The 27,419-nt window shown below is 41.1% G+C and overlaps 2 protein-coding genes across 2 annotated transcripts; both read left to right on the top strand.

Moving 5' to 3' along the window:
- Nucleotides 1–317: 317 nt before the first annotated feature.
- Nucleotides 318–14,818, top strand: LOC115627738 (polyhomeotic-proximal chromatin protein). Its single transcript, XM_030523508.1, is given in 5 exon segments — nucleotides 318–2,892; nucleotides 6,773–6,978; nucleotides 10,353–12,392; nucleotides 12,892–13,940; nucleotides 14,007–14,818. Coding segments are annotated over 5 exon segments (5,268 nt in total). The 5' UTR covers nucleotides 318–1,326; the 3' UTR covers nucleotides 14,414–14,818.
- Nucleotides 14,819–16,651: 1,833 nt separating this feature from the next.
- Nucleotides 16,652–18,940, top strand: LOC115627886 (AT-rich binding protein). The gene is made up of 2 exons (XM_030523772.1): nucleotides 16,652–16,923; nucleotides 17,069–18,940. The coding sequence occupies exons 1-2, from the start codon at nucleotides 16,744–16,746 to the stop codon at nucleotides 18,146–18,148; spliced, it is 1,260 nt and encodes a 419-aa protein (XP_030379632.1). The 5' UTR covers nucleotides 16,652–16,743; the 3' UTR covers nucleotides 18,149–18,940.
- Nucleotides 18,941–27,419: the final 8,479 nt, after the last annotated feature.

Genomic DNA, 27,419 nt, shown 5'->3' with positions numbered 1-27,419 from the left:
CTGTTTGACTGACTACGAATATTTTGTTTTTCTTTTCTCATATATACATACATATATGTATATATATGTATACATTTATATATATGTATATATATATATATATATATATGCACGTATGTATGTGCATGCGGGGCTTGTGTGTATGTATTATTCACAGATATGTATGTTTATACATCCATATATACCGAGCTGCTGCGCTGCTGGCGTCAACGCTGCGCGCGCTCTGTATGTGTATGTATGTGTGCCGCACACATTTTTCAGTTGACTTCGTTGAAATAATTTTCGTAACAACGATCACACTCGTTTGTGTATTGCGAAGACGGGAGGACGTCGTCGTATAGTCGGAGACCAAAAGCAGCGCGGACAACGGAGCGTTTTTTTTAGCGTCGTCGCGTCGGCGGTTTGTGTAAAATATAAATAAATAATCTAAAATAAAATAACAGGCGCCTTAGCAGAGCCGAAACAAATACAACAAATAATCTTGGAATCGTATCAAGATTAAATGCCATGATAATATTCAATTGTTGTAAGTGTAAACAAATAGTGTATAAGCGTATAATATACGTAGTTTTATTATGTTATTAAGAGCATGAAAAGAAATTCGCAACATACCGAAAGCAAAAGGCACAAATAAAAAACATTGTACGGTTGCCGCAGTTGCTACAAAAATATACAACAACTATAACAACAATAACAGCGGACAACAACAACAAAACAAACAACAACAAGAAGTGCGCGCGAAAGAAATAGCACGATATACAATAAATCCCAAAAGCGGCAGCAACAACAACACAAACGCATTGGTTTTGTTAAGTGAAGTGTGTGTGTGTGTCCGTGGGTGGAAGCGAGCGCGTCTATCACGGCTTGCCCGTTGGCTGGCCAGTGTTGCCACATAGTATTAAATGCGGGGGAGAGAAAAGAGTTGCAGCCGATAACACATGCGTCCAAATTTTTTTGCGATTGCTGTTTGGCTTCCTGCGTGTGTGTGCATGTGCTCTGTGCGTTGCTGTTTTGTTTAATTCATGTTATTCCTTAGCACATTCACTCAAAATGTATTAGAAACACAAAATCAAACTGCAAAAGCAGCAACAACAACAATAGCTTCACAGCTGCGCCACGGCAGTAACACCAACTGCATCATTGGCAGAAGATTAAAAAAACAACAAAGAAGAAGAAGAAGCAAAAACACCGGTGTTCGTGTGTGTTGGAGCGTGAGCGTGTGCTTGTGTGTTTGTGGATGGCAAGGAGGCAACAACAACATCAGCAGCAGTGTGCACTGTGAAAGAAGTAGCAACAGCCCCGCCACACAACAAACAAGTCACCACCATGTCCGCCTCCGCCACTGAGGATGTACAGATCACAAGCGTTGTGGATGGCAATGGTCAGAAGCTGCCGATCCATGGCACAAGTATCGGGAGTATCATTACTCCCGTTAAGCAGGAGCGTCAGGATGACGCCGAAATACGTGAAATGGCGGCAAAAATGAAGGAGATGCAGAAGCAACAGGCCGCCCAACAGGCGAGTCGTCAGGCCGCCATGCAGCATGCCAATGGCGGTGGAGCCGGTGCCATGCAACCGCCCATGACCAATGGCAATGGACAGACTAACATAATGAGTTATTTGTCGCGTCATCAAAAGATGCCAAATGGCACATTGCAAGTTGTGCCCGCACTGGCATCCAATGGACGCGCCAATGGTGCTATTATATCCAGCGAGGGCAACGAGAAATCCATCACAATACCCAAAACGTCTGTCACCAATACGGGGCCCTGCGACGAGGAGTCAATCAAGGGTCACTTTGGCTGGTGGCAGTTCGGCAAGGTCTCAATACCCTATATATATAGGCAATCAGAGAAATATTGCTCAGTGCGCATGATCGAACTGAAGCTGTTGTGCAAATACCTAAACTACCTGCATCCGGACATCTATAGCAGCTGTACTTGCGTCCGCAGCTACTATATCACCGATGCCGAGGCCCGCCTCTTTATCGAGATCAATCATAAGCACTGTGATGGAGAGTTCGGACGCGATATATTCACACAAAAGGATCTGGTGGTGCGATTAAGTGATGCGGCCAAGTTCCATCAGTTCCTGGAGATCTGTTATCGAAAACTGGTGTCCGGTAGCAAGACGCCGCCAGAGAAATGTGGCTTTATACGCATCAACAAGGAGTCTGTGGTGCCCTATACGGTGCGCAACAATCAACAGGTAGTGCCGCTGTTCTATTTCGAGGGCGAGACTGACAATCTCAAGACCAAGGCTGAGGCTCTCAATGGCTGGGATCTCGCCTATCTGAAATTTTGTTGCAAAGTCCAAGGCATACGCAACGAGCTCTTTTCCAGCGAAAGTGTGGCAGTCATCTCGCTAACAGATATCAAGAGTTACTTCCCCAATGGTACCGAATTCGAGGACTACTGGCCCAGCAAGGTCGTTGACTCCAATCTCCTAATTGGTAATCGCACCAATGTCAATAACTCGGTCAATTGGACTCGCCAGCCCTCAGCACCGCCACCCAAGGTTGCTGGTGGTGTCTCTAGTAGCGGCGGTGGTGGTGGGGGCGGAGCCGGCGGCGTAAAAAATGCTCAACAACAACACTCAGCCGCCGTGAGCACTGCCGTAGCACAGCAGCAGCATCTGATGAAGCAGCGAGCAGCGGCGGTAGCTGCCGCGGCAGCAAGCGCAAATGGAGCCGCCACCCCATTCTCCTCACAGGCAGCGGCAGCAGCGGCTGTGGCCGCCTTCAGCTCACAGAACGCCGCAACAGCCGCTATGTTGCAAGGTGGGCCCGGCAATAGTCGCATGTTGGCCGCCCAGGCCACCGTTCAGGCCTTGGCCACCAGTGGTTGGATGTCTGCGCAGAATAATTTGCCACAGCTGCATGCACAAATGTTGGTGAGTAAATCACACCTCTCTCTCCCAACGCTCTCCCCACTCTCTCTCGCGCTCTCTCTCTCTCTCTCTCTTTGTCTATCTTTGCCTGCTGAATGACTGATTTGTGTACATTTTTTTGTAATGAGAATTTCGCTTATTATTTTCTTGAAAAATTAGATTTCTGTTAGTTATAAAAGGCATTATTCTCTAAATAATAATATAATATCTATTTCATATATTTTTAATTAAATGCTTTTTATTGGTCTTAGTGGCAAATATTTGTAGACAAGAACTAATGAATTGAATCGCCTAGCTTGGTGTGCTCGAATACTGGAATATGTTTATAATTGGAATTATGAAAATATTCCAAGCTGAAATTCTTAAGTGCCTGTCAAGGGAAATCAGCTTTCAAATCACAAACTAAACAACAAACTAATTAATTCTAGATTTCGAATATAACTACTAAAAGATATACACATGTTCTATGTGAGTGTCTAGAAATATCATTTTTGATAAGAGGTTTTTGTTTTTTTAATTCATAACATTATTATCACCGAAGTTAAAATGATAGACCAATTAACTTTAATTGATCGTTACGAGCAGGACGGGTTCGATCAGCTGAATTGGTTATTCAACTTAAACGTTGCACAGAGAAAGTTTGACAATTTAGTTTTCTATATAAGGGTGACATGCATGTATGTATGTGTGCAGAATATTTGATTTTTGCTCAATGGGTGTGCTATGGGTTTATTGATCTTTTAGAAAACTACGATCAGACGCGTTGATTGTTTATTCACACAAATAAAACTTTTTATATAGAAATCTCTGAAAGATAAATACTCTTATTAAGTCGAATGGCATGTAAAAACCATTTAAAAATACGCCATTTTTAAACACTGCAGCTCACACTTAATCCATAAATTAGCCGTTATTTAATTGCTCTCCACACATCTGTCTGCATTTATGTTTGGATAGGTCAGGGGCCAAGGATTACAAAAATGCAACTGTGGCGATATAATCACAAATATTCCAGAAACACAAGTTTTTCACATAATTCGCATGCATACATATCTCTATTTATGAAAGAAAGTCGCGACGTAAACACACAAATGAGCTGTAATTTCATTCATTTCGCTAGCCCATTAATTTGCTGTAACTGTACTTTGCACAACACAGCCGATATGCATGTACTATATAGCTGATCTTTGATCACCATTTATTTATGCGTCCTAGTTGGCCGATGATGCATTCGATAATAATTACATGTAATCGTATTCCTTTTTTGAAATGTTTTAAATAATGGCACATTTTACTTCAAGGGTCGGCCAAGTACTATAAGTAGTTATTAAGCTATCTTTTCGAAAACATGATCTAATGCGAGCGAGTGTGGAATTATTTTTTCGATTATTGCGGCTGTCTTGTGGTAGCCCTGGTAGCCCCGCAACTTCCCATTGTTGCATTTATTCAACTAAAATTCAATTCAATACTCGCAGCTTGTTTGTGGCAAATGCTTTTAGGCCAGAACTCGCCGCCACTTATAATTAGTGTGGCCGATGGCAAATAATTGGCACGTCTGACCGCAGCTTCAGTCTTGCGTATGTGTACATGCGTGCATGTGTGTGAAGCGTAAAATGGTGTAATGCAATAAAAACGCTTAACTCGTTACTATTACAACGTGTCCGTTTTCCATTTTTCATTAAAAACGATTGGATATTTTAATAGGATTTGTCAAATGCATTTATCAACACAATATTGACGCGCTCTCCCTCGTTACTCATTCCCTTTAGCGAGAATATGTATACATATGTATTGGGTATGTATGTATTGGTATGTACGAATGTGTGGGTTGTAATTACGTATGTGTTGACAAATTTTGAAGGTTTGGAAAATGCAAACACACACTTTCTGATCAGGAAAATGTAACTTATGTGTGTATAGTAATGGCAATATTTATGTACTGCAGATCATTATAAGCTCCCAAACTTGAAACAATAACTGTTCACACTTCTGTTGGCTGCCCAGGTCCTATAATTGTAGTGCTTTATTCGATATTTTTCCTATTTAATAAATACACACGTAAGCGGTCTATGGCTATTTGGCTTTGTCCACAATTTACCTATTTGGGGTATCAAATTTCAAAAATTATGGGAGCTTTAAAAACAGAATTTGGCTTGAGACACACGTAGGATTAATGACCTAAATGCAAATATTACTGAGTTCCATAATTCTGGGGCCTATTGAACGTATTCCCTGCAGAAGTTGATTCTAAAAAGTCTTTTTTCGCACTGATATATAGTTTGAACGGGCTACCCGGCCATTAAAATCATAAACAGTTTCTTTTAGAAACTTTCTACACTGCAATGCTTAGCCAGATCTTCCTGATCTTCGAATGCAAGTGTCGGGGCTGAAAGTTGCAGAGATGCCTTAATTTTCGCGTCCATTCAACTTGCTCCATAATTGATCTATTTGAACGAATGAATTCCAAAAATTACGAGAGCTACGTAAACACACGTATAGTCTGGTAGTAATAGGGGAGAAGAAGAAAAAACACCACAAACTTGTCCTGCTTAAGGGAGTGTTAGAAGAACATGAATATCCAGCTTGGTGTTGGAAATGGCTATAACGACTCAACTCGTCATACTAATAAAGAACATATATGTATACTTTGTGGGGCCTGCCACACCTCTTTTTAGGTGTTACATTCGTATCTAACTGGTTTGACCTTTTTGGGTACAGACGGAATTTTCTTTTCTTTAAATAATATACATAAGTATCTGAGCTTACTGATATATGTATGTGCGTTAAATTCGATTCAATGCAAGGCAACCCATTTGTTAAAGCATCATTCTTTAAATTTGCAATCTCAAAACTATGTCAGAAGTACAGATAGTGTCGCGACATACTGACTTATAGCCTTACAAGCTGGCGAGAATGGGGAGACAAGTTTTAACAAAGTCCTACTGGGGTGGCAGTCTGTCGGCTAGAAATGACTGCAGCCATAAATAGTGGCAATTTTGATTTCTTCGCTTGCTTGTAAAAACTTTATATACTATACATACATATGTATGTGTGTACATACATACATGCATGTATGTGTGTTAAATGCGCACGTTTAAAGTTTTTTTTCCACTCACTGTGTGTAAATTTCATTAATGATTGGCTTTTATGCTTGCTGTTTTTGTTATCATATTTCTTTTTTTCTTTTTTGTCTTTCTGCACAAATGACAACACTGCACTCAGTAGTGGGTGGCCAACTGCATGGCCATATATACATATGTACATACATACATGTGTATGTGTGTGAGAGAGTGTGTACACATTTTGCATTCGAAAGCTGATTACAGTGGCAGGCATAAAAAGTGTGCATGTTGCTAGACGCTTGGCATCAGCAGGTGAAAGAGAGCTGAGATGCACTGTATTTTTTGCAGCATCTGTAGATAATGCATACACACATACATGTATACAAGTTTGCATGCATGTGTGTTGTGTATTTCTAGCAGTTTTTTTCTTGCTTCTTTTTTGCACTGTTTGGCAAGAGTCAGAGCAGCTCAGAAACTAGGTCATGCATAGATATACAACCATACATACATACATACAATACATACATGGTGCTCTATGTAGTTGTTTTGTTTTTGCTTTATTTAGTGTCTGTTTTAGTCGCCGTCACTGGGAGCGTGCGAATGTGTGTGAGGCTGTGTGTGTGTGTGAAGCAACAACAACAACCTGTTGCTTGATGAGTTTTCTAAACCACTTTTCAATTTAACTTATACCTACTACATATGTACATCTGTATATACATACATATACCCATATACATGTGTGTGTGTAATATCCCACTAACCGAAGATCGTTTGTTTTGTTTATTTTCCTCCCTACACCCACCCCATTTCACCAACAACAGCAACAAGCACAACAAACGCATGCAAACAGTCGGGTCCAGTATCGTGCCCACATGGACAACCTCAACATGCTAGGTGCGAGCAACCGCCAACCGTATTCCTATAACAATCCTGCGATCTCCATGCCCTCGGTCAACAACCACAGTGGACAGGGCAATGCCCCACCCCCGCTGGTGCGGTCGGCAACTGGACAAAATGCCAGTCACATGTAAGTGTAAACAATATCGTCGTTTAGCGTTGTCTCTCTGCCATGGCCGATTGCCATCGCAATCGATAAGTGGGCGCAGAAACAACGCCAAAATACTACATATTTACAAGTATTCTGCAATATACATATATATATTTTTTATATATACATATACTTTGAGCAATGCTTTATTACTTTTAAATGCGATAAATTTACATCGAAACATTTTCGTTTTAATAACTTTGAAAAAAAAAAAAAAAACAACAAACAAAACAAAAAAAGAAGAAAGAAGCAAAACGAGAATGTTCTGAAATTGTGTTTTTCAAATTTTGTTGTAATTCGTACTCTTTTTTTTTGAAATGAATATTAATGTTATTGTTTAAACATGCATACATACCTACGTGTTACTTTTCCACTCTAAATTAAGTTGAATTTCTTGCCACTAGGGTCTCACATTAGTGAAAGCAACAGTTTTTTTAAATGCTACTCTACTATGCACCAATTGATTTTGAATTTATTTATAAATGTAATGAAAACAAACGAAACAAAACAAAATGCCAAAAAAATTTGCCAGGAATCGGCGTTTGTGCACGCATTTTATTTAATTTGAAAGAAATTATGAACTGTGTTTACTTACCACGTTTTAAAAAATAAAAAAAAAAAACAAAAACGATTTTTCCAAAAATTATGAAAAATAATTAACCTATAAATTTGCTATCTATTCGAACTACTCATGCCACATTATTTTTCATAATTTCTTTTCTCACAAAAATTTCCATGTTTTTCTTATTGTTGTTGTAGTACACGAAAGACAAAAACCAACAGGAAAATGCTTATCATCATTAATTTACAAAAATCAGTTAACTTTCAAGGGTGTCACAACCGCATTTATGTTGTTTTTTCCTTTTTCTTCTCACACACACACACACACACACACACACACACACCCCCCACACTCACACACCGCACACAGACACACACAAATTAAATTCATGGCGCACACTACTATTAAAACCGTATGTCACTGACAAATCGAAGAATACCTTGAGTAAGCCAAGGCTTCCAAACCAGGACGTATAGTTTTAATTTAGAGTAAGAGGATATCAAGTTCCAACACGAAAAAGTTTAAATATAATACCAGTCCAGTTTTATATTGTGATGGTCTGTTTCCATATTTCTGTATTCAAAAGCTACGTCCGGCCGTAGGCAAATAATTTGCACGCAAATCTTTCGAATGTTGCAAGAATGTCATGGAAATGATGTTATTTAAATTAAAACTAATACGAATTTTATGTTAAAGGGTATTTTGGCCATTTACTTTTCGAAGCCTAATTGTAAAATACGACAAATATGTATGCAAATTATTTCCATATGAATAAAAATTAAATATTTAAACAAGGAACTGGGAATACAACAGGAAACTCATGCAAAAACCATTACAATACAGTAGGCATAGATTACGAATCGACCTCGCCCGACAATTCTGCTGCATCTGAAATGTCTTGTACAGATCTCTAGTGGATAGCTCTCGATAGTTTTAAACAAACACTTTTACCATCACAGCTTGTGGCATATGATTTGAGCAATTACAGGGCTTTAAAGCGCTTGACGTTTGCACCGAAAGAATAACTGTTTTACGTAAAACCCTCACATATATTTTGATCATATGTATATGTACATGCTAGAGATTAGACTGTTTAGACGGACAGAGAAGAAACGGTGATAGGAGAGGTGCTCGACTAAATGGGGCTGCACACCTTCAGCAGGTATCAATACTTTGCCAGCTCCATTACTATTTTCGTTCCATTCAGGTGACGGAAAAGGCAATAAAACAAGAATTTAGCAGCACGCGTGTTGGAAAAAATCATTAACTTTTGGACATAAGCTACTTGGGTGCCTAACACTTAATCACACCCATTTACACACATACCTACACACACACACACACACATACACACACTTGTACACATTTTGTGGTTAAATTTTGCTCATAAAAAGCTTCAATATTTGCATGCCCAGAACCTATACGCTTTTTCAATAAATTTCTTTTCGATTTTTGCTCGCTCTTGAAACTTAAAACAAGATGCATACGTATATAGTATATAATTTTTTGTAGAACTCCTTTTGTTCGTTTTACTTGAATTATTATCCGTAGCTTTTTTTTATTAAAAATATACATATATATTTTTCTTAAATTTAATGTTGTTTGCTTTACTCTCATTTGGTGAGATAAACGAAGAAGAAGAAGAAAAAGAAGAACTACAACATACTTTGAAAAACATGAATTATTCGCCTACAAAAGAATTATAATATATTTCCCCTATATACATATAATATATACCCATAGAGTTATATTGATGGCTGTGTAATATTGACGACTCCAAATATATGATAAACAACATATATACATAAGACTCGGGACATTTACAACGCACCACAGAAAACAATCTCAAATAAAAGCGGCAGCGAATTGTTGGCAAAATTTTGACCCGCCTATTCTCTCCCCCCACACACATACATGCATACTATACATATGTACATACAAAAAAGCATAGCACAAAATCCAAAAACCCCACAAAATAAACCAATAAGAAAGAAAAAAAAACAAATACATAAACACACAGTGAGCGGTCTAGATACATTATATATAATGCGTGTACAAGTTGATAACTAAACAGATTGTTGAAGTATGTCGATGTCTAAATGATATATTGAAGAGATAGAAGAAAGAGCACTTGCAAGGATTTATCCTTACAAAAGAGCTTTCAATATTATACATACATACCTACACACATACATACTACTATACATACAAGCTGTTAATTACATGCGAAAGCAAACCAAACCAATCACACACACACACGACACTTACACACACACAAACACTTTCACACACATATTAAACATATCATGTACATGCGCGCAAATTCCCGTTGAATTCAAATATGAGCAACTAACGGGTGTTGTGCAGTCTCGTGCTGTTGCTGCCAAAGCCGATGGTTATCGATAAATGTCCATAGAGTAGGCATTGTGCAAATAAGGCAGCACTGGCCCAGTTTGACATTAACCAACACTGACAGGCCGGGCTCAGCACCAGCATTGAGACTGCATTGCCGCCACTGACACCGACACAAAACAACAACAAAAAAATAATAAAAATAAAGAAAAGACTCTTAACTCTAACATAAATGTATTAGTTAAACCAAAAGTCAAAATAGTTCGACTAATTTTTAAAATAACAGCAAAAGTGTTTCACGGAAAAAGATGCTTGCAAGTATTCATTTAGAGAAAGAAAAGAAACGAAATTACAACAAAGTGAAAATAAAACGAAAAACCGAAAAACACCCGGCAATTAAAGCCATCGACTGATGATGTATTGTATATAATGTTTCTAGGTCTAATGTCGAGCAATCACTGGTGCAACAACAAACACAACAACAACAACAGCAACAACGACACCAAAATAGTACATTAAATCATGCACCCTCTTCCAATACCCACCACCACCACCACCACAACAGCAACAGCAATAACAACCATCACAACAACTCCCAGACCTCCATCTCTTCCTCCTCCTCTGCCTCCCATACAAACCATGGCAGTTCGTCCAGTCCCAGTCCGCAACAATTGCGCCAGAGCAATAATAATGGTTCTTCAGTCTCCAACAACAACAACACGTCCGTGTCCGCAGCAGCGGCTACAGCAGCCGCCGCCGCAGCAGCAGCGGCAGCTGCCAATATGCATGCCCTTTTCGGCAGTCCCTTCAGCTACAATATGCCCTCCACCCGTGCCGACTACACGAATCTGGCGCTGTGGAATCAGCTGACGCCCTCCCAGCGTTTGCTCTTCACGCAACAGATAAAAGGTGCTCAGGCTATTAGTGGGGGTGGTAGTGGTGGCGGTGGCGCCGTTGCGAGCTCAGCTCAAAAGTCGCATGCATCCCTATTGGGTGATGCCCCCACGTTTCCGCCTATACCATCGCTACCTTTAGACACGGATCTAATAACTATGTTGGACTATAATCCAAACAAGGCGAGTAAGAGCAATAAAGCCGCTGCCTCTGCATCCAACTCCTCGACGTCCGCCTCCGCTACAAGTGGTGGGGGTGGTGGCACGTTTACGAAACCAAATGTACCACCTCTTATACCAGACGGTGGTGCTGGTGGTGGTGGTGTTAGCTGCTCTATTGGCGCCACAACAATCACAGCGAGCAGCGGAAAGAAGCAGCGCAGTGGTGCAAGCTCTGGCACCACTATACCGCTCAATTCAACGCAGGCGCTGGAAGATTTTGAAAAGAAATTTAACATGACTGACGAAATGCGGGCTGTCATACAAAAGGTGCTGGCCAATCCCGATCTCTCCACATTCATCCAGACGAATGCCTCGCAAACATTTGTGCCTTACATGTCGCCACCCATGTCGCCGGCGATAAACCAAACAATTGGCGGCAATGTAACCACCCTCTCGCTGGCCTCTAATCCCAACGTGACAATAACGCCTCAATTGCCCGGACACTTCCTCCACTCGCCGTCTAGTTCGTGCAGCTCGTCGAGCGCCTCGACAACGGCGGCTTCGCCACTCGGCAATAGCAACAGTGTCGGCGGCGGTGGTGGTGCCGGTGGTGTTAATGGCGGTAGCTCTACAGGTGCTGCCGGTATGGCCCGACAAAAAAGTGTGATATGCTCGACCAAAACGAATTCACTGCCCCTGGCCATGCTCTCGTTGGCGACTAACTCCACACGCCATAAGGTGGGGCACCAGTCCAGCGGTGGTGGTTATTACCACCATCAGCAACAACAACAACAGCAGCAGCAGCAACAACAACAACAGCAACGCCAATCGCACAGCCATCAATATAACTCTTCCCTAGGCTCCATAGCAGGTGGAGCAACCACAACAATCACTCCCTCCACAACTCCCACAGAAGTAATTGATTTGTCTTCATCCCGAAGGTCGTTGCAAGCAGCCTCGGCGGCGTACCTGCAGCAGCAGCAGCAGCAACAGGTGGCGCAACAGCAGCAGCAGGCGGCGGCTGTGGCGCAACAACAACGCTTCGCAGCAGCCGCAGCCGCGGCGCACCATGCACAGAATGGACGGAGCGGCGGCGGCGGCGGCTCGGGTGGCTCCAATAGCGCCTCCATGCATCTGCAGCGGCATGCGGCGCACGCAGCCGCCAACAGTGGAGGTGACGGTGCCCAACGCCTCTGCGTCATACCCGAAATTCCCACGACCAGCATCAACATGCCGCCATACAAGATGCGCAAGATCTGTGTGGAGAAACATATGGTTCCCTGCATAAATATGAAGGCCTACAACGACTCTGAGCAGCTGATGACGCTTACCGAGTTCCAAAAGAACTTCTTTCCCTCAGTCCCCCTCGATCACTGCAAGCGTCTGATCGAGGCGTTAGGAGTCGAACTATACAAGGCCAATCGGTAAGTTACTAACTAATACTGTATATATGTATCTAATTATAGAAACTTCAGAGGAAAATCTAGATTCTTCTGAGGTCAGGAGAGAGACAGCATCTTGATATGTTTCCGGCACAGTCAGTTGTGCTTTTGAGCATTTATAGAGTCCTTACACTATACTGCATAAGTAGTAAGTTGAATGTGACATGAAAATGACTAAAATTAGTTTTAGTAGGGCTATACTTGTTCTTCTCAGATAATCCAACAAATAAGGGTGTTTAGTTGTTTCTTGGAATGTTGGTTTAGGTTTTAAGAATGATGTACAGTCCAGATATTATGTACATATATATCCATCTGACATCTAAAGTGTTTAGTATTTCTTGTACTTCAGGAATGAAATTGAAAAGTTGGCGAAATTGTGGTATCAGAATGATAAATTCTCTAATTATACGTTTTAAGCAAACCTTTCCGTTCGTTCGATCTCTAATGCTCTGTGATTTCTCTTCCATTTCCATTTAAATAGGCGTCAGGTGCAAGTTCTCATGGACAATGATAACTCCTATAATGAGAATATGCCGCTGGTGCAGGTGCGCGACATTATGAAATATATGACGCAGCTGACGTTCATGACACGCCATCCGGAGCAGCCGCCAACGAAAAGGACGCGCACGAGCTAGGAATTAAGCTGGGGAGCACAACATTCAACATCATCGAATACAACCACACCAACAACAACAGGAACAGGTACATCAACAGATACACAAGCCACCACCACCACCAACAACAACAACAACAACAAGCATCAATACAAGCAATCAGCGAGCAGCCAAATACACGACAACAACAATGTGCCATTGGCGCCACCACCGGCACCACTGCAGCAACATCAGCAGCAGCAGCAGCAACAACACCAACAACATCATCGTCATCAGCAGCAGCAGCAGCAGCAGCAACAACAACAACAACAACAGCAGCAACACTACCAAACACAATTACAACAACATTCGCAACCACAACAGCAGCAACAATCACCACAAGCACCACACAACAACAACAACAGCAACACATATGAAATGTTGTACTCCCACAACCTAAATGCAAATGCCGTGCACCCCCACCAGCACCAGCAGCATCAGCATCAGCAGCAGCTTACCGCAGCCGAGCACCAGCACCAGCAACACTACCAGCAGCAGCACCAGCAGCAACAGCACCACCACCAGTCCCCTCCTGCCCAGCAACAGCATGAACTGCAGCGCCAACAGAAGACGCATGCGCAAAAGCGTCAGCATACAGACCACCACAGCAGCAGTGGCAACAGTGGTGGCAGCATACCCGCCGCCAAGAGCAGCAAATCGGCAGCTCAGCAAATGGCCGAAGCGGAGCATGCCTATCTGGCCACGTTGTATGGCAAGGCGGCGGCCAATATGCTCAGTCCACCACTGAGTGCACCACACGCCGCTGCTCAGGCACCACACGCCTTCGACTGGAGCACTGCAGCCGCCGCCGAGCAGCAGCAGCACCAGCAACAACACCAGAACCAGCACCACCCACACCAGCAACAATTCCAGCAGCGCCAGAGACGCGACTTTTCGACTGGCAGCGGCAGCGCCAGCGGCAGTGGCGCAAGCACCACACGAGCTGCGGCCGCAGCTGCCGCCGCTGCTGCCCCAGGAATGCGTCAGCAGCGGCAGTCCATCATGCACAGAAGACACAGCATTTGTGCCGCTGGCATTGCCAGCCTCTCACCCGCTTCCTCCACCAACTCCTCCTCAGCGGCTGCCTCACCGACGGCAGCAGCTGCCGCCTTAGCCGCCGCCTCCTATTACGGCAGTGGTGCGGCTGCTGCGGCCGCAGCCGCTGCTGCTGCCGCCGCCGCCTTTACCGCACCCTACCATCATATGAGCGCCCATGGGCATCATCATGCGGCAGCCGCGGCGGCGGCGGCTCATCACGCACATGGCCAGCCTTCGCCGACCATTTATCCACCAACGCCGCCGCCCTCGGCACCGTGGGTGCATCCCTGGTATGCGGGCGATGCGTTCTGAGTGAGAGCAGCATCAGCGAGGGAAGCGGCAGCAGCAGCAGCAGCAACAACAACACCTAGATTGCCGCATTAACAGTTACAACTGCAGAGCAAAGTTATCGGCTTGTTATCGATTTAAAGCACGCACACACACACATGTATGCACCCGCACACATACATATGTATGTATAGATAGTGATCTAAAGTTATGTATTTACGAATGTTTTTTTTTGTCTTCTAACTCCTTGTCTAGCCCTTAAGTAGGTGATTAATTAATGAATTTTTTTTTAAGGCATCACATGCCAATAGCCTATGTACATACATATATTGTGCGTGTGTGTGTGTCGATGGCAACAACAACAAAGCTGATATTTATTGATATGTGAATGTAATTAACTGTAGTTGTAATGAATCGCTTTTAATTTCATTTTCATTTGTTTGCGCATTATGAAACAACAAATTGTTGAATGACAACTCAAAAGAACTGATTAATGATGACAACAACAACAGCAAGAACCATGCAAAAAAGGAGGAGACAGAATGAGAGAGAGAGAGAGAGATAGTACGAGTGGTTGAGAGAGTGGGCAGAGGGGGTGGGTGAAGTTCAAATTTTTAGTGTTAATATTATTAATTCCAAAAATTGCAAATGCAGCTAAAAAGCAGCAACAACAGCAATAACTACTACTAGTGTAGAAGAGGAAGATAAAGCTGTAGCACTCGTTCGCTGGTGTTTCAACTGACTGCATAATTAGTTTAAACAAATGAAACTCGTCTGTAGCAATATTTAAAATTAAATTAAAAAGCAGAAACAAAATAAAATAATGATCATAAATGCGGCAATAGTGGAGTTCATATAAAAGATAAAGTCAATAACTCTTAAAATTAAAAGCAAGAAATTTAATTTCTTGCCACCTAAATAAAGTGTAAAAATTCCATTTCTCTATACCTATATACTATATATAAATGTATACAAATATTTATAAACATATATATACATAGATATATGTATTTCGGTAGTTTAAGGATAAATTTAAAAAAGCGCTCGTTTGTTTGGCTGCAAAACTACAAACAACTGCAACAACAGCAGAAGGGCAAACCTAACTAATTTGTATATGAATAATTGTCATTTTCAAACCCTTAATAGGAAAACAACAGCAACAACAACCACTAAACAAATATGTTAAAAACATAAAAAGTTTGAGTTATATATATTTATGTATATGTATATGAAAACGATCGTTTGTCTACAGATATGTATTCATATATCAATTAGTTGATATATATGTATCTATATATATACATATGTGAATGAGTAATATCCGTTTTATGGATTTTTGGCAAAGAACAAGCAAAACTTACAAACATTTTTTTTTTTTATTTAAATTAGAATTAAGGAGAATATAAAATAGAGCTATATATATATATATATTTTTAGTTCTAGTTATTTATATATATTTGTATATGAAAACCAGTTTCTGTTATAAAGCTAGCAATAGATGGCGTTTATTTAATTGAAGAAAGAAAAAACATAAACAATAATTTAGTTCAGCATAAGGACTTGACTTGTGGCTGTTTAAAAATACGAAATGGATGGATTTGTTTGTTTTCCCCCTTCGTTTTATTTTTGTAAGTTCTTAGCAAGGGCCGCCGAAGTATTTATGAATAGGTTATTATTATTTTTTTTTCTAAACAAAAACAACAAAATACAAAACAAATACGTGTTAAAACATGCGAACGAAATACCAAAAGAATTTTTTAAATAAACTTTAAAGAAATGACTAACCAGCACTGTGTTTCATTTGTCTTCATTTCACTAAAACGGCCTATTAAGTTGGTCCCATAGATTAACATAATTATTGCACAATAGAGCTGAGAAATTTCGACGAATTCTATATTTTAAGGTGTAGACAAACCGCCAGGCTAGTACACATATACTTGTCTGCCTAGTACAAACGAACGCTCGGCTACTGCCTCCACAAATTCTACCGGTAAGCAAAACCGCACACCTCTCATATTTTATAAGCCCTGGAAAAAATGGGAGTTTTGAAACAGTTGTTGAATTTAACGTACTGCCGCCACTTGGCAGCACTAGTGCCGTTTGTTTTCAGTGTTGGTTAGTTGCTCAGTAATTAGTATTTGGCATTTTTATGGACATTTGGCGTATTGGATATTTTTGTCCAGATGGTAGTCGTGTGTACACACTGGCCTAACCAAAACGAGGCAAAAAGAAGCAACAAAATAAACAAAAACGGCGCAAATAAAAAACAAGTCACTTTTTGTTGTTGTGCTACAATTGACTAAAAATAACGCGCAACCCACGGCCCCGAGGCGTCGCCAAAGTACGTGAACGCAATGGGTTTTCCGCGCATTCTCAGTAAAAACAACAAAATCTACACAAAACTTGGTGAGTTCTGTCTCTCCGGCGACAGTTTCTGGATTGTCTGCCACACATGCCAGGAGGAGCTACAGACGCAGGATCAGTTCTGGAAGCACATACAGGACGAACACAATTTTCTGCATGGCATTGTCAAGGTGGGTACCAATTAAGAATTCATCTGCAATTATTTTGGCGCCCAAATAGCTTACGTTTTATTTACGATTCACTCACAACAAACAACAATACAAAATCAAACGCACACACACACACTCACAAATATACATACGCACACACTTACAGGAACACAATCGAGCAGCGAGTTATTGTTTGGCCGATGTGGAGGCAACAGGCGCCGCGCCAGGAGCGTCGGCACCACAGACTGCGGGCAGCGTTACGGCCGTAACATTGCCACTGGCTTTGTACCATTGTGCCACGAAGTACAGTGAGGAGGAGCAGCGCGAGGTTGCCGCCGCTGTTGAGCTGCATGAGGCACAACAACAACAGCAGCAGCAGCAGCAGCAGCAACAACACCAACAACATCAGCAGCAACAACAGCAGCAGCACCAACACCAGCAACACCTGCATCAACAGCAACAACAACAACAACAGCGGGATGCTGCCGAGCTGCAAGCGGTGGCAGCCGCCGCAGTGGCTGCCGCGGCCAATGAAAGCACACGCAGCAGCGGCAGCATTGACATCAAAGTGGAGCCCACAACGCTCACGTTGCCGGCGGAAATTCAAGCAGCGGCTGCAGCAGCAGCTGCCAATGCGACCATCTATCATTTGCCACAGGTGGTGCCGCAACCACCGCCGCCGACGGCAAGCTTTGTTAATGCAGCCGGAACCGCTAATGCATCAGTCAACACAACGTCGCCGCATGTAACGCTCTCAGCCACGCCCAGTGTCGTCAATGCGGGCACCAACACAGTGGGCACCGCCAGTGTCATGCAACAAACACAGCAACAACAACAGCAGCAGCAGCACAGTGGAGCTGGAGCGGTGGCGCTGCCAACGCTCAGCATGTCAGTGCCACCGTCGACAGCGATGACAGCAGCTGTTGTGGCAGCCGCAGGCATCCCACTGCTAACGACACAGGAGCTGCCGCCCAAGGACTCGAACAGCACGACGGCAAGTGCGAGCAGTGCCGTCTCCTCGGACGATGGTGAGCGGTGGTATGTGTGCGATTACGAGACCTGCGGGCTGAAGTTTAAATACAAGTCGCGCATGGAATTGCATCGGGTGGTGCACAGCAAGGAGCGGCGCTTCAACTGTGATCTGTGCGCCGCCTCCTTCAAGCAGTCGTGCAATTTATCTACGCATCGCAAAAAGAAGCATGCGCTGCGAGGCATCAAGAACGAGGTCATGCCGCAGCGTTTCTAAATTGATAGTCTCCCCACACATGCAATCCCCCACCACAACCAAGTCCTTCATCCCCAATCCAGTGTCCAACGAACAACTCCAATGTGCGTCGTACCGTATCCTTCATTCTACGCAGTGCAAGATTAGTTTGTATTTGTTTTTCCATTTATACATAAATCTCTCTCTCTCTATATATATACATATACTCATATATATATACATATAGAGGGAATATTTTGTTTTCCACCCTCGTTAAATAGATTGGGTATTATTTTACGATCATGTAACAGTTAACTATTCTAATAGTTTTAGGCGATGTTCGAATTGAGGTTATGTTAACCTTGTCTGGATAGATTATAAGAAAAGTAATTATATATATAAATATGTTTGCATATTAACAGAAATCTACCATAGATATAGTATATAGAGCACAGATGTACATGGAGATGGATCGATTTATGTGTATGTACACCTTTTATATAGTAGTTAAGAGCAGTGTCTACAGGTTAAATATAAATATATAAATATAATTACTATTATTAAGCAACAAGTTATGATGCCACGCGAAATCAACCGTAAAAAGAAGATGTAGAAGAAGAAGCCTCTAAGCATGTTTCAAATCGTTAGCTAGTTGTTAGCAATTTTATTTTTTTTAGTTATTACATCTGCAATTCACATATGTATGTATGTATCTATATGAGTGTTTATATATGTATGTACATTATACAATATATGTATACAAATAACAACCAACCATCAAACCAACCAACAACCAACAACAAAATACATAGCTTAAAAACTGTTCAATTGAAACTGTATTGTGCTGTGGCTCTCAAACTGTAAGATGGTCGGGTCTACGCTTTTATGACAGTTCATTTATGCCAGTGGCGAAATTTGCCCGTTATACCGTTAACCGTATAAGACACACTTGTGTATAACAGCTAATGAGCGTATCACACTTCAACAAGGCCATTATTTGCATATGCCAGTTAAACGCACCACTATTGTGTATGACAGCAGCAACAAGTATAGCAGTTGACTGCCCTCTCCTTGCATTTGTATGACAGTCGAATGCGGCGAATTGAAGAGCTGCACCGCCATAAAAGCGAGAGTGGGTTCGAACATTGGATAAATATGGCAAAAACAATGAAATTTTCATGTTTGAAGACAGCATACAAACTGATTTATTCGTGCATTCATTTTGTCAATTGATTGTTCGATTGATGCAAATCCATCAGATATGACTACAACATTCTCAATCAACAATTCGCTTTCCATATCTAAAGAAATAAACAAGTTTCTGATACAATTTTCAAATCATTTTGTTTCTATGACAGCTATATTGTAAAGTTTTGAATATACAAGTAGTTTACTGTTTTGAAGTCTACTTCAAAGCATTAAAAAGCTATGGCTGTAATTTTGGATCTACTATTTCCTATTTCCTCTAATAGTAGGATTTTGCTATCCCAGAGTGAATAGAGTGTTGCGTTGATTTCGCACTGTTTTCTATTTTAACTGAAGACGAAATCGCAAACATGGCTCATGAGTTTGGCTCAAATTCCGAGGCACTAGAGGAAGGTAAGTCGGAAACTCTCCCAATACAGATCAAGATTGCTTCGTTAAAGTTCTTAGAAAACTAAAATTTGTGCAAGAACTGTTTGTCATCAGCTCCTATTGGATGATCTGAGATAATTTGGATATACGTTACCCATTTAATCAAAAAGCACTCAAAAGCTAAAGAGAAAAATAAAAGAATTTTTCAAATAAATGCACTTTAGTGGAATGGAATAAAAAGTCTATAGCTCCTATATATGTACATTTTTTGTTGACCTCCTTTATACGGGGTTTTGGATTATCGAAGCATCCCGAGCATCCCGAATAGCCGAGGCTCAGCTGCTATCCATTAAAGAGTCAGATAAGCTACGCCTTTAAAGACTCCGAAATATTAAGAGGCTTTGTCCTCCAGCCAATGACCTTATGTAGCTAACTATCCTGACGACTATAATAAAAATCCATTGCCTGACAGTTGACTTCTAAGCGGACGAAGAAATTAGCTTTTCACATTACACTGCACATTGGTGCTGGATTTTTCCTGGCCCTGGAGCTAATGCGTGCTCTTGGCACTTGGCTTGTCACATCGAATGGGCATTAATGCCCAAGCAGCGAGCGACACATGCCTGCTTATCAGGATACTCAGCTCTTTCCTCAAATGCCAGGCAGCACAATATTTGCATACGAGTACGCATAACAAGGAAATAAGGCCTTTGCGACGCTTCAAGAGTGCCAACAAAAGCAAAACAACAAGCTAGGCCGTCCGCCAGTCCGGTCCGTCCGTTTGCCTGCACATCAAGGATTCGATAACGACGTGGATGCCGATGCCGATGTCGATGCAGGATGCGGGATGTGCGATGGCAGCCATCGCCCACTGGCCGTATCCGTTGTTGTTAACTCTGCCGCCCCCGTCCTGCCAATGCCGGGAATGCTGTCAAAAGCGCAATTCACAATGCAGTTTCACGCCCCGACCCTCAAGTGCGAATTATTGAATGTCAATGCCATTAATGTCAACGTCAGCGGGACCAGTCGGCGGCGAGCGAATTGGACGGCTCGTCAGCTTCCGAGAATTTATGCAAACGTCGAAGCGTCTACCCATCCCATCCCATCCCTCCACTCGCCCCAAGCACGCATCGAGAAAACTTTTGAAACGGATGACGGGCGGCTCCATGCGTGTGTGTGTGTGTGTGTGTGTGTGTGTGTGAGGCGTGTGTGAAGGATGCTCCAGGCTCCAATGTATGCCACAAATTGCGGAAAGATTGTTGCAGCATCAAGGAAATGTGTATCTCTCCATCGGCCGATGGATGATTTGCATCAGAATTTGCCCCATTCAGAGGCATAGTCTGAAACGCGCTTGCAGCGCAAAAATTTTCCATGCTATCCCCAAACATGTTTACTGCATGCCTGCAGTTCAAAATTTGGCACAAGTTTGTCGGCCAACCGGCCGATGTGAACGAAAAATATTTCATAACATGCACAATCATGCTTAGCATTTTTGCCGTAAAAGTCGAAAGTTTGCAGTCAAAATACTTTTGCAATTTCCTCAGCTCATTCCGGCATTGTTCGGCGGCCTTGAAAGTACACTCTGTGTCCACCGTCGCGTCGCCGTTCATAAATTCCAAATTCGACCAAAGGCAGAGAAAAGTGGACAAATGGAGACGAAAAAAGAGGAAAAAGCGAAGCAAAAGACTAGCATAGACAAAGAAAGGCGACGTTAGACAAAAACAGACAAAGTCAGACAAAGTTTGGCAAAACAAATATAGAAAAGGAAAGACAAATGTTAGTAAAGGAGAAATGAAGATAGAAACAGAAAAAGGACAAAAATTAGATAAACGGAGACAACGAAAGACGAATGTAAATAAAAGTTAAGAACAAGGCAAGATAAAGAAAGAAAATTGTTAATAGCGACGAAAGAAGAGGCAAAGCAAAACAAAAGACTAGCATAGACAAAGAAAGGCGACGGTAGACCAAAACAGACAAAGTTTAACAAAACAAATATAGAAACAGAAACAGAAAAAAGGACAAAATCAGATAAACAGAGACAACAATTGACGAATGTAAATAGAAGTAAAAACAAGGCAAGATGAAGACAGAGAATGTTAGACAAGAAAGGCGGCGAAAAACAGAGACTGAAGAACACTATTTTGTTCCTCTCTCCCCCATAAATGGATATCTCTCATAACGGTGGGTGTCTGCCTATTGGAATGCTTTTCACTGCATAGAGTATGAATGAATGATGTTTAACATTTGCCCTTCATTCCTTCATTCGGTTAATGACATAAGCCGATCGTTCGAGGAGTAAATGCAAGCAGCACGACAAGAAGCTTAACGCTTTATAACTGCAATGCAATCGGCTGTCGGAGGGTCATCCACGCGGACTTTTCAAATTTAATGAATGTCAACGCACGCACACAGATACAGATGCAGACACATACACACATACTCGCAGATACATAAGTACAAATATGTATGTACATATGTATGTATATGGTTGAGTGAAAAGATGTTGAAAGCTGAACGAAGAGGGAAAAGCGTAAATGAAGCGGAAATTGAAATGTGTGCCTGAGCTGTGTGTGTAACTTACTAGACTTTTGAAAGGTTTTTTGTGTCAACGTCTGCTTCGCTTTGTATACAGATGCATACACATATATGTACATACAAGTATATGTACATATGTACACGCATCCACATATGTAAGTGATATGCATACATATGTACATACAAATTATTTTGGAGGGCGTCTCATTGCGTTCAATGAGTTGTACGACGACTTTAAGATTCGCCAAAATTTTGATCAGTTTTAAGGCAACTGGGTATAGTAGCTCCTTAATAGACTTGTCACTCGAATTTGGCTAAAACACAAGATTTGTAATTTTTTTTTAACTTATACAAATACTGATTAGCAATCATGGATACACCTATATGTTATTAAATTACAATCGTTAAAGATATTAAATAATACAACTATTTTAAATGTTCCCGTTTAATTATTATACGTGTTTTTGAACTTAAAGCCCATTTCTAGCACTAACCTTGCTCTCATAAACATACACACAACTCATGTGGCCATATGGCAGTACTGCAGGCATTGAACAGTGGAAATAATTTTTGTTTAAGTGTCTACAAATATTTTGCTGAATTTTGAACACACATGTGTTTTTAAAATCTGCTTGACCATTCCCAGAAGTCCAATTGCGGGGCTTAGTTATTGAAAATGAGAATCAAAGAAAACTTTGCTAAATATTAGGAAGTAAGAAACTGGGCCTCGCGAAAGACTGCAACTCACAAAGCTTCTGATATTAGTTCTGTTTCGAAGGAAATTAGTCTGCTTCACTAAAAATCCACCAATCAGATGCGAAAATATGTAGAATATATACTTATATATTTAAGAAATTCATTTTCAATACTCACAATGTTTTAGAAACATATAAAAAAGCCGTGCGACAGGGATCGTTCAAAAAGGCAACTTTGTAAAATTGTCAGATGAATAATTGTTGACTATTTGTTTATATTAATATTAATTATTAATCAATTAATTATTAATAAATGTACCTACATGTGTGTTTCGGTTGACGAAATTGTTCGCTCATTACATTAAGAAATTGAATTTTGCTCAAATAAACCACTGTGCTGGATGCAGAGAATATGACATTTATGAATAATGCCGCAACGCCCGATGCATTATTTATTAGGCAGCAACAAAATACGCGAAGGTCGCGAACTACATGCACACCTAGCCTACATATACATACATAGATGTCCGCCCTCTGCCATCCTATTAATTATTAATGCCTCACTTCAGTCATAAACAAGCTGCACGCCTTTTGACGCAACTGTACTCCCGAGCGCATTAAAAATGTAAATATCTGTTGTAGCACGTCAATGCGGGACTAGACGGGACTCTGAAAACCTATACCCATGTGGCGAATTTAGTTCCCAAAAAAAGCAGTCCAGGTTCAAATGAGGCTTTCAAAATGGATGCACTGAGAATTGGAGCGCGACATGTTCAATTTTGGAGAGAAGCGACGCAACTCTACTCTAATTTTCTGGCAGCAGAACAGTTGCCGCAATGCCAGCACTAATTAGGGAGCGAAACAAACACATCACACCACACACAGCCTTTCCCTCTCTCCCTCTCGCTCTCACTCTGTTCCTATCTCTCCACTCTACCACTCTGTCGCTCATCAACTCTGTGTGTTGGCAACAGTGGAAGGCTGAAATCAAATTGAAATTCTTGTTGTTGCTGGTGGCGGCGCGTTTTTCTGCCTCATGTCGTTTGTTTCCTGCATTGTTGTGTACCCTCTTGCTGTTGTTGTTGTTGCAACAGCTGCAATTGCGGCAACTGCTGCTGCTACATAATTACACAAACAACCAAACGCACGCACACACACACACACACACACACACACACACACACACACACACACACACACACACACACACCCATACACACAGCCGTGACTGATTAAACGCCTAAACACTTGTGATACCTTGAGCCCCAAATTTGTTGCTCGCTGTGTTCGCCAATTGTTGCAGTAGCAGCAGGATTGACACAATTTTAGAATCCTGCACGAGTAAACTTAATTGTCTCTCACCCAAAATATCCGATATCTCCCCGGATAGAGCGCATATGGTAGGCACAACGTCATTCAAAAGCCACTTTTCCACGCACAAGCAAACTGTTCATTCTTCTGTAAAGTTCAAAAAGTTTGAGCGTCTTTGGGATGCGCGATATATCGATATATCGAGATCTTACGATATAGGTCAATATCGAATCATAAATCGATGTATTTGATTCGATGCATCGAAAGTCGAGATTCATTTCTGACTTTAAAATGTAAACTAAATATTTCTGTCTGTTTATTAGACAAGAAATTTTAGTTTTTAAAAAATGTACGTGTTAATTGTTACTGCATAATTAAAGAAAACTAATTGAACGGCTACATGTCTGTTGCACGCTGGAAGTGCTTTTACTTTAAGCCAATCCTGATTTAATTAATTGTGTTATTTTGGGTACCGAAATATTTTACCATGGCACCAAACAAAAACAAGTAAAAAAGCTAAAGTCGGGTGTCCCGACTTTGAAATACTCTGTACATATGTTTACAATAATTATAGAAAATAAAAAAAAATTAAGAAAATTTAAAAAAAAATTTTTTTGATCGATTTTACCTTTCTCGGTATTCGAACTCACGTAAAGGGTGTATAATTGCACATATACAAAGCAATTGCGTCTGTGTGAGTGTATGTATGCCTATGCGCATCTATTCGTGTCTGTGTAAACATGTTAGCAGTCAACCAAACAGCAACATCAACAACAGCCGCGGGCAGCGCTTGGGCAGCGCTTGAGTAGCAAATATATTTATGGCTATAACTTCTTGTTTAATCGGTCTATCATAGTGAAACTTCGCATACGGACACAAAATAACTAACTGGGGGTATTTGCATATTTAGTTCGAAATTCCAAGAATTACGGGAGTTAGAGAAAATCGCATTTGCGGGGGAGAGGGGGGAGGGAGGGAAATTCCAAAATATACATTTTCTGCGCATTCACACAAGGCATTTCGGACTAAAATTTGGTGTTCCTAGGTCTTATAGTCCCCGAGATATAGGTGATTATACGAATGGAAAATCGGGAAAACCCCCATAGGGGGGAAAATCAAAAAAATAAAAAAAACTCCTATAGAATACACACATAAGGCATCTTTGTGCAAAATCTGGTGTCTCTATCTCTTATAGTCTCTGAGATCCAGGTGTTCATACGGACGGACAGACGGACAGACAGGGCTAGATCGACTTGTCTCGTCATCCTGATCAAGGATATATATACTTTGTGGGGTCTGCCACGCCTCCTTCTGCCTGTTACATTTTTCAGCTCCCGCAAATCTAATATACTTCTGTACATTTCATGTACAGAGTATGAAAAAAGGGTCGTTTGGAATTATTACGATCAAGCTAGCGATAAATCTGCTAATTGCAAACTTTGTCAAAAAAATGTAAAGTGCAACTAAATTAGTTTTAATTTGAATATCACATATGGATCTAATTTGTTCTTTTTCTAAAACTAGTATATTTTCCTAAGTGTAGTCAGTTTTTGGTTGGCTGTGGGGAAGGAAGATGTTGCTTTAAATATTTAATTTTTTGACACGGAAAACGTTTTGCGGCCAGCGTTTTTATCGCTTGCTAACGAACTTAACTAAACTGTAACGAAAAAGCATTGGCCTGCTCTTCTATATGCTATCTAATTGGCAAATACAAATACTCTAGCATTGCAGAGCATCAATATTTCCATGTTGTCCGCAGCTGTGGATGCGAACTCGTTCCCAGCACTCTATACTTTATAGTTCTTTGCGGTCAGTCTGTGCTTAGGTTAGGTTCAATTAAGCCTTTTCTCTATAAGTAATAGCTTATCATCTGAGCGACTTTTAAGAGATTACAAGATACTCTATACTTTCTACTTCTTTGTGGTTAATCAGTTAGCTGCTGCTTGCTTCACTAATAACGCTTAATATCTTGGTGTCCTGGCACTCACAGCTGGCTATCAGGCAATCAATTAAAGTCGAAAGCTTTAAGTGCCGCTTGACTATTTGCGAAGACTCGGATACACTTGGGTTCAACTGTCTTTGAAGATGGACAACAGTAATTACTCTTGGGTCAGCTAATATGATGGCTGCCTATTTTTTATTTTTCCCAACTGGCGCCATTACTCATTAGTTGTTGCACTTTAAGGGCCAACTGTAGGAACAAATTATGTAAATATAGTATAATATGACAAATGAAATTTCTAATTGGTTTGGCAGGCTAAGCTGCTCATGGACTGCCGGCCTGCTGCAGGATAACAAAAAATTGAAACGAGAACGCAAAATAATAAACGCAACAAACAATGGAAAATGAAATAAAATAAATAAAATAAAATACATACAAGTATGTGAGCATAAACACAGAGGGAGCTGTTAGTTGTGCAGCTGACATTATTATTGAAGATAGATAATGTTAATACACATCGTTGCACAGCAACAAAAACAATAGACATTCACACACACATACATACTTAGACAAAGGCATCCTTAGCTTGCAGTTGACAAATTGTGTGTTTTAATGAATTCTGTTGTCGAAACTTAAGCAGCTTCTCCCTGCTGACCCCTTGGTGTCCCCTTCCTCGGCTAATGCACAAATAATTGCCCATATTGAATATATTGCCTGCAATAAGTCGCCGGAGCCGAACTGTCAGTGCATCAAGGACGCAGGCGAAGTCGATGTCGATGTCGATGCCAGACTGGCCGTTTGATAAATTGATGTTGCAGGCACATTAAATGCATTATTATTTGAAACCATGGTCCATGGCTGAGGCCAACAACTACAAGCACGGGGTCTGACCACAAGGACCCCAAATCAATTGCAGCAATCAAATGCAACAGCCAAGTCTTTAGATTTGGGTATAGCTTTAGCATTAACTTTTCAGTATCGTTTTCAGTTAATTGAATTGAAGTAACCGTTTTCGAAACGAAGCTTCAAGGGAAGTTTTCTCTTTATTTGGCTCTCTTTGCTGATTCGCAAGTTCTCTTTGCTTTCCAGTCCTGGAAGGTAGCGAAATGTTTTGGGGTATTTTCGCTTAAACCATACAGTTATTCAGCATATATCTGGATATCTTCTGCATTAATCTAGAAGAAAATATTTATACAAATCTTTATGAATTAAAAATGAAATAATTTATTTTTATTTCATCAACAAAGCTGTCGAT

The sequence above is a fragment of the Scaptodrosophila lebanonensis genome, unplaced genomic scaffold (assembly GCF_003285725.1).
Source record: "Scaptodrosophila lebanonensis strain 11010-0011.00,11010-0021.00 unplaced genomic scaffold, SlebRS2 tig00000098-arrow-pilon, whole genome shotgun sequence".
NCBI classification, from domain to species: Eukaryota; Metazoa; Arthropoda; class Insecta; order Diptera; family Drosophilidae; genus Scaptodrosophila; species Scaptodrosophila lebanonensis.
This window is presented reverse-complemented; position numbering and strand designations above follow the sequence as displayed.